This window comes from Paralichthys olivaceus, chromosome 15, assembly GCF_024713975.1.
Source record: "Paralichthys olivaceus isolate ysfri-2021 chromosome 15, ASM2471397v2, whole genome shotgun sequence".
NCBI classification, from domain to species: Eukaryota; Metazoa; Chordata; class Actinopteri; order Pleuronectiformes; family Paralichthyidae; genus Paralichthys; species Paralichthys olivaceus.
Window position 1 is genome coordinate 7,448,922 of NC_091107.1, and position 12,193 is coordinate 7,461,114.

General features: G+C 42.8%; 1 protein-coding gene across 1 annotated transcript in view; it reads right to left on the reverse strand.

Moving 5' to 3' along the window:
• Positions 1-11,417, reverse strand: part of LOC109635647 (gamma-aminobutyric acid receptor subunit beta-2) — a 54,326-nt gene extending 42,909 nt beyond the window's left edge. Inside the window, exons 1-3 of the mRNA XM_020096977.2 lie at positions 10,863-11,417; positions 10,621-10,718; positions 9,962-10,029 (exon numbers count right to left, since the gene is read on the reverse strand). Coding sequence (XP_019952536.1) covers positions 9,962-10,029; positions 10,621-10,718; positions 10,863-10,945 — 249 coding nt within the window. The 5' untranslated portion in view covers positions 10,946-11,417. The remainder of the gene's footprint in view (positions 1-9,961; positions 10,030-10,620; positions 10,719-10,862) is intronic.
• Between the last annotated feature and the right edge of the window lie 776 nt (positions 11,418-12,193).

Sequence of the window (12,193 nt, forward strand, 5' to 3'; positions counted from 1 at the left end):
CATGACTTTCATAGTTCTGCCATTCAACAAGTAGCCTGGCAGATTTACCTTTAGCCTAGGCGTGCCCTCAAGTTCGGCCTGTAACACTGATCACATGTGAGCCCAAAACATGTGATGATTGATGCACAAGAAAAGTTATGTCGCTAACATCTGCTGGTGGCTGCTAACACCTGCTAACATCTACAGGTAGCTGGTCATTTGAATTGTGCAGAAGACCTTCAAACACTCACCATCGAGTCCAGAATTCTAAAATACTGAACTGCTGGTTTGGGGTATTTCTGAATATAACTGAATTTTTTGCATCACACCCGACATCTGTGAGTGGAGAGAGATGGTTTCTCTGGTGTGGAGGAAGGTTCTTAGTAGCGGTGATGCTGTTATTCACCAAGAGCCACTCTGTGCCGAGGCAGCCCAGTTCAGTGATGTGATGAACACTGTGGTGAAGCCTATTAACCTAATTTAAGCACGAACAGTCCATCGCAGAGAGTTCCAGCCTCAGTCGCAGCTCTGTGCTGCAGCAGTTTCCCTGAGATGTGACCAGTTTTTGAAAAAGGACTGACCTCTTCATGAACTGAACTGATGTGCCACGATGGCTAGAGCAAACTAAAAACACTGGAAAAGAGCCAGAGAGGCAGAGATCAGCTGCTCCCTCAAATGTACACGCACCTACATGTCTCTTTGAGACGCAACAATGCAACTTTAATGTGTCGAAGCTCACCATACTGACAAACATCAACCTCTCTGCAAAAAAGATGGAACATGGTGTCGATCACATCTCATCTGACATAATTCAAGCAGCTCTTCCACAACTTTGCTGCCTCTGAGAAAGACATCAAATTCTTCACGACTCCCCTTCACATTGACGTGGCAGAAGTCGATGAGAGACTGCAACTGGAGATCGTTGAAATCCAACACCATGATTCTCTGAGGAGACAACATCTCCCTCTACAAGAGTTTTGATCGGAGTTTGGAAAAGGAGAGTTTCATTTGAAGAGGTGCAGGTAATGTATTTGAGTAAACTTGTTCTCTGATGACTGAACAAAAAGCGAAAACCATCCCTGCAACATTCTTCACGTCTCAACAAAAAGACTTGCTCCCGACTTGTCAGTTCGTCTTTGGTCCTCACACCAACGCTGAGTGAACTGCTGCTCCCATCACCGGGAGATAAAAATTGATGACACAATATTTGATGTGTTGACAACTTCAATTACTTAATCCATTTAATTTTAGAAAAACTGTCTGAAGAAATTAGCCTATTTGATGGGAGAATAAGCTTATTACCTTCATTTACATAGGCTACATTAAAAACTTATCCTGCAATTTACTTTTTCACCTCCTCCTTCCCATCCTTGGAATTTATTCACAAGAATAACCGGAAGGGTCAAAACAATTTCAAGAAATCGACACTCAGGGCCTCTGGGAAATAGTGAAAATCAGAGAATGCGTGGCTCGATCTTTTCTTCTTTTATTTCTTTGAATAAAAGACCCAGCTAAAAGCTCTGAGCAGCTGAGTGTGAGTGGTAGCACACAAATAAATAGAGCAATGGGGCAAGCGAACTGAGAGATGCCTCCTGAAATGGTTGCAGAGCCGATTAGCCCACTTCGATTTGTAACTCTGTCTAATCCGCCCTCCCTGCTACAGGGCCCCAGCCTTGTATCATTATCGAGCAACCAGAGAGTATTTGAGACCCAGAGACCAGAGGGAGAGAAACACAGGGAGCAAATATAAACAGAGGAGAGCAACATCAGCTTGACATCGGACAGGTGTGGAAATTATCGCCCTGCAATGAACGAATGGAGCAATGGCAATATGGCGTCAATTACCCATACTCCATCCGCCGACAAGGGAACAAGATGTTGCTGTTCAAGAGTTAGACCCACAGCTGCGGGGAACGGGCGGCTGTCTGATGGCTAAACATCCACTCCATCATTCACTGTCACGGGCTACAGTGAATCAGATGCCTAACCAGTGAGCTTGTTTAACCTGGGGGAATTGATTACACGCCTCCCTTCCCCTGACATTTAGAGCTGTGTTACTAATTGTACAATATGCAGTGTCTGTAACATTAATAATGATGTAAGCCATAAGTCTTTGCTGCTTTATGAAGGAGTGTGTGTGTGTGTGTGTGTGTGTGTGTACTGCATTGGTTAGTTTTAACATAGTTGATTATGTCAGCCATCTTAGTAAGGGGTGTTTGTTGTAGGCTCAAAATTGCTAATTAGCATTCGATGCAAAACAGAACTGATAGATCTTTAACCAAAGCATAGAGCAATTTGAAATATCGACCAAATAATTAAGATAGATGATGAGTGAGGCGATCAATAAATTATTAGACTTATTTCTGTGGGGAAAATACATGTATCAGTAAATAATTTACCAGCAATTAATCATACACTGTGGTCTAATGCTTATCTCCTGTTCTGAATACAAAGTTCTCTTCCTCACCCACCAGAAGATTAACTTAAAATTAAAATGCAAATTGTTACAAATGAAACCTGCAACAAGAAATGGTTGGAGCTCAAGGGAAGGAACAATCTCCGTGTACATCCTACACTGACGCCTTGCTCTGTGGATAACTGCTGCTGTAGACTCAGTTCCACTCTAGTGTTACTCAACCCAAACCTAAAAACAAGCTGCCAATAACATCTTCATCACTGCCATGTGACATCAGAAGCCCTTGCTGAGGAGATGCAGATGCGGCAATTGCGACAAAGAAATAAGTGCGATACACAGCATGGCCCTGGAAGGACGTTATTGAAACTGAAGTGGCTGTTGATGGGACACTATTCGCCACCCCTCTGTGCAGTATGCACATCTTCACTGGAGATGCACATGTTTCAATAAAGGCTCAGAAACATCCTAAAGCAGCTGGATAAAGTTCTGCAGTAACGTTATACAAATAAACAGTGTATATATTTGGAAGTTTTTCAGTCATGGGTTGATATGAATTTGGTGCATTTGTTGGTATTAACAGCAGCAGGAGAGTTTACGCTATGTGGGATCTACTCAAAACCGCAGTGCTCATTGTTTCACCCACAGTGGCTCATTGACATATTTTGGTTTTTAATTCTATCATGTCGGTCTTTGGCACAGAGGAGTAAGCCAGATTCGATAAAGCCTCCGATGTTATGGCTGCAGGATATAAACAGTAGACAACATTAACACCAGGCAGCTTCAGTCCTGCAGAGGTAAACTTGCCTCATGTTGCTTTGATGTTAAACATCACTTTTGTACATTCCCATTTTACACTCACGCACAACAGACAACAATCTGCTAAGTTTCACGTCTAATGTCCAGTTCTCCTACTTTTATTTAAATGTATCTGAATTCCACTTTTCATGATCATCTTCCTCAGTTCACTGAGGTTTATAAAAGGAATTACTGTTGTTTATTCACTTTTTCTACCGACATGATCACATCTTCACGCCAGTAACACAAACTCCGCCTTCATTATCATTTACTTTAGGTTAATAGGTTCTGCTAATGAGCAAACACCTCCCCATATGTGATGTGTTTTCACTGTTGACTGAAAAATTCTCCTTTCAGGATATATACAACCCACTTAATGTCTGTTCTTTTACCGCATTCAAGTGGCACATTGACTGTAATCTAAATGGATTACTAAAATTCTATAGGGAGCCATGCTGTATGTGTCTAAACCTTACGGCATGAATAATACATGTTGGAGCATGGTTTGTTTCTGTGCTCTCTACTCAAACAATTCATCCAGTCCCTCCACCATCCCTTGTGATTTTCCTTTGCACAATGTTGTATTTTATATGTATGTATGTAAGTTATATACAGCTCCTGTATATGTTATATGTTTTTCTGAATGTTAATAACCGTAGCATGTGACTGCCAAGCATTTCAGTTGGAAGAGAATAAATCAAGTAGAGACCATACTGCACTTAAAATTGACTGAGTTTGCTCATTCCAGTCACACGGTTCCATTCGTACTAAAATGAGGGTCCATGTCGGCCTGGTGTACCTGATGTCACATTCCATTGCATTCCAATAGGTGGCAGTATGTGCAATAAGGTTGTTTCTTAACCACACTCTTATTTTTGTGTCGTTATATTCCTTTAAAGAAGAGCTGTACAGATGTGGGTAACCTGCAGATCTCCTAATGCAGCTTCTCTTTAAAACAGACATCCATGTTCTTCGTCTCCTTCGTTCTTTGGAACCAAACCAAAAGTGCGACCAACTGGAGTGGAAAGTGTTGGTCAACATAATGTGTTGCTTGGATCATGCACTGTCACAGAGTTTGGGCTGCACGCGCATGTCTGCATAGGGGTCCATGTGCAGCCTAGCAGACACAGGTGGTTGAAGACATTCACGTCACAAGGACCATAGAGAAGCCCAGCAGACTGAATGAATTCGCCTTGACAACTACACTGTGAGACATATAATCGTAAAGTCTTTAATTGACCAAAACTCTATACAAATCTTTAAGCTAATTGTTTTAGGGTTATAGCCCGACGAAAAAACTTGTCTCAGCAATCCCAACAGCAGCCTGTTGTTTTCAGCATTTAACAGCTAAAGAGCCTGATCTTTCCCAGAGGTGTTCATGAATACCTGATCAGGGCTCAAAGAGGACTCAATATTGGACTAACGTGCGGTCATTGGTAGCTAGTAATGGGTGCTCTGCTTGAAGTAGATTTGGAATGATGCAAAACATGCTGACTCCATTAGGTGACAAAATATCAAAAGTCAAAGTTTGGTTTGGAAACTGCTTCAAGTTTAAAGTTGTTCGTTAGTGAAATATCTGCAACAACTTTAGATGAGTGAAATTAGTAGCATTCCGTCTTTTCCTCAGACTGTGACATTGTTCTTCTGTGACTCTTGACTGATTCATTTACACAATTTTAAAATGTTTGGTGACAGCAATGTCAGCAGGGGCTGTGTCAGTACTTTATATTAAGTCTAACACGGAGGAGATGGTTAAGTTGTCGCTTCAATAAAAAAAACATTTTTAAGTTGTCTCCTGTTTTCTTTGACCTGAACTTTAGATTGAGTGAAGTACCTTCTTTTAATGTACTGCACCATATAGAAACTGGTATCCTTGATTCAAATTATATTGCATATAGGCATAGAAACAGAATATATACAAGTACAATTAGAATTTAAATTGTCTTAAAACAGGACATCCGTCTTTTAATACAGACTGATGATCTATTCCTGCACCGTGGTAACAAATCAATACTGTAATCGTTACAGGATGATTTTCTTCATATATTAAACTGTTCTCTAGATCTCTCCATTGCAGCAGCAGCAAGTCAAATCTTCCCTGAACCCTGGTTGGTTTGTCTCTGCTCCGTCCATTACGTAATTTGGACAGCTACTTTCCCGGGGGCTATGTTAGCATAGCAGTTAATGAGAAACAATGACAGAAGACTGGTATGGGATTAGGATTTGTGTGTGTGTATGTACATAGGAGACAGAGAAGCAGTGTACATCCTCACTAGAGACATCCTGAGAGTACAAGTACTGTATGTCAACGTCTGTCCTATATGCTGCCAGTCTTAATATACAAGGGGACACTGTCACTGTAAGAACTTTCAGTAACTTTAAATACAGTAGATCTGAGTATTGAAAAGACCCTTAGCAACCAACTCAGGATATTTATTCATATGATTAACCACCGTGCTGCACAATATCCAAAACACAATACACAATCCAACCAGCTACAGCCCCTGGGCCCATGTTACATTAATATCTTAAACTGTACTTGTCTCCTAAATACTTTATCACCCAGGATTACATCTGCGGACTGAGGTCAATCCCCATTTGCTCATTAGCTTGTTATGAGTTATAAATATAGTGAGGAGATCATTTTAATATGACAGTTCATTTTACAACAGGACCGACGGCAAAAGTTGGAGTGTCTTCATAAATTCTCACATTTTAATTGAGTTTAACACATTTCTCTTTATTTACACCCCCCCCCACGAGGGGAACTGCCTCTCTCCGCTCTCATTAGTCACCACACCCCCGTTGTGTAGCAGGGGTTTGTTGACAATTTCAGGACTAATAAAGAAGGCAGTGATCAATGCACGTCCATAATTTTGGTGACGCCTGGCCAGGGCGAAAGTGAGTGTGCAGTTAATGGCGTCATTATAATCTTTAAAGGAGATATAATTAAGTCGCTTTCATCATCTTCAAAGATGATTTTTGTCGTCCATGTATTGATGAGTATCATTAACATTAAAATGAGAGGGTTGAGGTAATGCTTTCCTCATCGTCACCATTAATTCCTGGGCATTAAATGTTTAAATGCATACTTAAAGTATTCTTATCTCCAAGTCAACTTCATCACTTTACAGTTCTGCCAACATCAACAGCACAACACTGAAGACAGCTGTTGAATAGATTTTGACACGACTACAGAAGCTACAAGATTTTAAAGCTCTCAGGTCCGGATGAGATATTATGCAATACAACATAAGTGCTTCCCCGACTCGGGTTTCCCCTTTTATTATCAAATGGCAAGCAATAGTTTGTTGGCTTCCATCCAACATCCATTATGATGTCTCATATCTGTGTAATGTATAATATAGGCCTAGTTTTCAATGCAATCTTGATGCATTTACAGCAGACATCCCATCAGGTGTATCCTCTGCTGAGAGGCGGAAATAACTGGGTACTAAGATGGGGGTGCTGAATTTTACAGTCCTCCAACGATCAATAAGCTCCTCTTGACCTTTATATGTGTCAATAATAGTATTTCTGCCTTTTGGGTGAGGATAAGATTTTCAGTTCATCCATAAACAGGAGAATTTCTTCCCCTGTGGGAACTGTTGGCTTAGGATTCAAGTGCTCAGGAGCTCGAGCAAAAGCAAATATTGAGACTTAAACAGCAGCACAGAAAGTGTACAAGAAGATAATTTCAAAGAGAAAATAATTCAACCAATGCCCATACATGCACACAATATATTTCCCATTCTTCATCTGACCAGTGCATGAGCGTCGAGCCACTTGCCTTGGGGTGAATGTCTAACATAACATTGGTATTCAGTGTGTGTGCCCCTCTCTGTATGTCCACCTCTGAGTTATGCAGAATGAACCCTCAGCAGCACTAGCTACATGACCTTCCCTCCAATACCAGCACCACTGCTGGCTCTCCACTTGGAAACTTGTTAGTCAGAGCTCTCTCTCTCTCTCTATATATATATATATATGTGTGTGTGTGTGTGTGTGTGTTTGTCTCTGGTTCACATACACAGGGATAGGAGATTTGACCCCTCTGTCTTACACAATCTTACTCTATTCCTTTTCACCCTTGAAGGCTCAGGACTTTGGCTCCAACACCCTGGAACAAATGACCTTTCATGGGAATGTAATGAACACCAGCCTCCTCATTTCGTAACTGGCTCTGGGCCTCGGTGACATGTATGTAATGTCATAATATAATGTAGTGTTCTCTACATGCTACATGACTCAGGACAGAGCAGTATGCTGATATCACGGGGGGACACATAAGAGATAAACACTCATTATTTACTAACTTCTAACTAAGGAACAGATCTTCGGGCTAAGACCTTGCAAACATGCCTGACAAACACTGTGCATTTGGACATCAGAACTGCTTCTGGGACCAAGACCAGAGAGGACTTCATGTCCTCTGGGCCACTCACGCTCGAAGGCTGGCAAACGTACTTTGGTGACTCATCTGAAGTGAGGGAAAGGCCTGTGTTGTTTCTTAATGGGTTTCTGCTCTGTGACTTTGGTAACAATGATAAAGCCGATGGTTTGAGACAAACCTGTTTTCTCTTCCTTATTCTAATGGATCCTCCAGAAAATGATATGTATACCCTGTTATCACTAGTTCATGTGTCTACTTGTAATGTGAGACCTTGGACAGAGAGCAGTAATGAGTGATGGAAGAAGATGTTTTCTAATACAAACCAAAGCTTCTCTGGCCCTGCCCTAATGGGGGGGGACAGTTGGATACATTCCTCAGTGACATCTCTCCATTATCCTCAGCCCTCAGCCTTATCTGTTCTCCAAAGAAAGTACACAGGGCGGCTCTATCCTTGCACCAAAATAAGTGGCAGACAGAGAGCCAGATGGGGGAGAGGAAATGGAAGAAAGGAAAGTGCTTCTACACCAGCTGCTATCCTGAAAAGTGGTTACATGTGTAGGAAGGGGGAGCAGATCAAAGATGCTGGAACCATTAGGCACACATGTGGCCTCTTCTTTTTCATGAGACTCCAATGGGTCAGGTGGCAACGACTCCCTTTTTGCGTTAGAGGGTGTTTAGAGGGCCAAAGCCGACAAAAGGGATGGGATGATCAAAGAAGCTGTGCAGCACTGGCTTTGTGTGTTCGGGTGGAAAATAGTTTACAATGAACACTCAACTCTGCAGTATCCTGACGACTCAGTTGTGGAACACGTTACTACTTCTGTACATCATATGTTTACAACACCGTGGATAAAGATCTAGCTTGTGCAGTCATCTCTCATCCTGTTTTGGATTTCACACTCTGCTCTATACAACCTATTAAGTGCAAATAGCCCAAATATCAACATCTACTGTGAGACGGAACCATGTGAGAAAAGCTCCATATCAAGTGGATGACTAAGCTCTAACGAATTACGTGATTTGGATGTTGATACAAATAACGTCTTACATAATACCTGTGTTTGATTACTGGAGATATATCCCATGTATACACTTACAGTAAACATACTACACTTGCAGGCACCCACATACATGCACAAATACAATGCAATGCAGGTTTCGAGCTTGTGCATTGTTTACACAGTTATGCCCTTAATTAAGGATTCAAAGCCACAGTGGTGGGCTCTGTGGACCTGTGTTGTTTACACAAGCGCTTGTGTGCGCCTATGGTTTTGCAGATCTTCTGTGTAAATACATGAAATAGACATGGCATCATCTGTTTTTTCCTCATCTCCACTCCTCAACAGATTCCACAGGAGCACAAAGATAACAACATGAGCAACGTGCCTTTGGGTGCTGCTGCCAAAAATACTCCAGCATGTAATCACTCCCTGATATCACAACATGACTCACATCATAGGAACAGCAAAACAAACTGCAACAGCAGGACACATCCGTGCAAAGCATGAAGGAGCTGCAGATGGAAATGTGACAACTCCAACAGCACAGATCAATCCCTTGTACAAAAATATCAATAAACAATAAAACACACAGGACAGTTGACCTATTAAAATCCCTTGAATATTACCATTCATTTCAATCTTTGCTCAACTTGTCAAATCTAAAGTAAGTGTCAGATGTGACCTTCCATCATGATAAAATGCAGCATTTCTCTGCAAACTTGGCTGCAATTCTAGCATCTCATCACTAGGAGGTGCACTTGTATGAAGCAAAACTTGATCTCCACTCCTCACATCCACAGCCCTGGAGTTCTTCCACTGTCACTAAAGCATTTACAGAGCAGCTTTGACAGCACAGTGTAAAACATGTCTCCTGAAGCAACACATGTGTACTGCATGTCATGGTGAAATGTGCCTATGTAGGTTGACACTTGGTCTAATGGTCTTTGATAAGGTCCTCTGCACCAGGCATTTAGAAGATGAGCAGATTTATCTTGAACTCCCCTAAGTGGATGATTTCAGGGATGCTGTGTGAATCTGCTGAGGAAATTAAGCAGGAATCAGCTTCTGAAACCAAAAACATCTTCCTTTGCCAATCCATGTCAATCGATCCCCAAACCCCCAGGAGAGGGTTTCCTGTTCATCAACCCTCAGGCAATAACAGGACCGTCGCCTTTGAGCTCTCGAACACACGAGTCGATGCGAGGGATTGGAGGGAGGGGAAGACACATTGACACACACCGGCGTTCAGAGGGGTTTCCCCGGCTGCTTTGAGAGGGTGTTTCCCCCTGGTGGGTTTGTGCACAGCAGGGGTCATTAACACAGACAGCGGGGAGCCATTGTCAAAGGTGTATAGAAGGTGATAATGGGCCAACTTACCATATTTACTTCTGACACCATGTCTATACTGGCTATGTCTATGTTCATCCCCACTCCAACCGGAGCACCTATGGCAGATAGAGAACAACCGTGAGCAGCAGAGACACAGCACAGCAGATGCAGCCTTTATGAGAAAGTATTAATATAGAAAATATCACATCACAGCACTTGTGCGTGTAGCTGTTGTCAGCCCGTGTAATAGTTTACAGGGTGGATTTTCTGATGCGCCTGAAAAGTTGTTGACATGAAATCATGTGTGCGTCGCAGTCTGTGATGGAGCGTCTGTAAAAACAGCTATTTGTCTTAAATTCCAGCAGACGTGTAACCCCCCCCCCCCCCGTTTTATACTGTCGTGATTTGTCATTCAGATAAACGAGCTGCAGTGTTTTTAATCAAGCGAGCATCACATCCCTCATGTGTCCCCCTCGTCCATGATGCGCGTATTTTGGGTTGATTTCACATATTTCTGCCTCGGCTGCATCACACAGGATGTCAGGCTGTGGCACCTGCACGAGCCGAGAGAACTGTCTCCTCTTCACTTCCCGAAACAGTCATTGAGTTTTCCGTGATCGCCGTGGCGATTTAACCCCCCCGTGCTATTATACAGGCTGACAAGACGCACACTCGAACCGAGTTGGTGATAATATGAGTTCTTTTACCTCCGAAATCTGGCCTCAATCGTATGTCATAACCTTTCAACAGTCTATCCACCGTTTCTTTAACCAAAGACATATTGCTCGAGTCATTAACAGTGGCACTATGGGAGAGAAAACAGAGAGAACAGGGATCAGACAACACATTATTCTCTGACCACAAAGTGTCCAAGTGTTCTCCACGCCGTCTCCAACACTGTCACACTTAGTAAAAAACGAGTGGAGCATCCTCCGACCCTTTCACTTACCTTTGCGTGCACACCACGACCACGAAGAGGGGGATCCACCACACGCGAAGACACCGCATTCTTCTTATTCTGAACACCGCCATACTTTACTTGTGTGTTGTTGTTTTTTCTTTTAGTGAAGACAGACGGTGTCCAACTTATTCTTTCCAGTGCAGTAATTCCAATGCCGGGCGCATGCGTATTCCCGACCACAACATCCAGAAGCAGCGCCGCTGCTGCTGATGGTAGTGGCAGAGGTAGTAGTCAGCCTGGGAAATTTAAAGGGGAATCAGGACTACAAGTTACTCGGGGGCTCACACGGGTGTATCCCCGGTTTCCTTACAATCAGTGTCATTGCCAGAGAAGCCGGGACTCTGATTGGGAGGAAGTCGGTGGTTTGAATCCGCGGAGGAAGAAGCGGAAAATGTGGGTGTGGTTGTCAGTGTTTTACGCACGGGTCCGTCAACCAACTCAGCCACTTGTCCCTGAGCAAGGCACTTAACCCATCTGCTCTGGAATCTGGACTGGACACCTCCTGTGCATGTGTGCAGCATAAAACACAACAGTGATGAAAACATTTAACTTTCATGCAGCTTCAGTTTCTCACCGATCCAAACTCCCCATTTGTAATAATAATACTAAAAGGATAACGAGGCAGATTGTTTTCTTTAGTTAGGATACGCTTGCTGTTTATTGCAAATAAATACATACCAATTAATAGGCTATTAATCATGTTGATTAATCATTGATGACTGATCAACAGCCTTTTGATCAATAATAAAATAGTATTGGTGCATTGACTTTTATACCGAAGGGAAATCAAGCTGTAGTTAGGGTGAGTCAGGAGGGAACAGTCACACCTACTCACTCCCTTTCCAATAAATAAATAAATAAATAGATAATTAAGTAAATAGAGAAAGAAGGAAACTCACTATCTAGTGTTCAGTCACTGACTCTGTTCATGGTGCAGAATTCACTGACTTCCTGTGGCTTCGTGCTTCTACTAACGCTTCATTGCACCACCATCTAGACTCATTGATCTCCACGCATTCGGCCCTCTGACGAAAACGAGGAGCGTGGATTCATAGCCCGAGAGGCGCGGTGGTGCCAGTGCCTCCGGGGTTGGAAGCGGTTTACATGCATGGAGCAGAGCAACATATATATATATATATGTGTGTCTGTGAGTGTACACTCACTGTGCATCACTCACAGACATGCACGCTCGTGGCTCCACGCACTCCGGAGCAGGATGTGCGCTGTACTGCGTGAACTCGGACGCGGATCTTCGTGGATGTGGTGGGATCAGAGGCGGATGTTGGAGAAGTGAGCCCCGTGTAGGAGCAGCTCTGCAT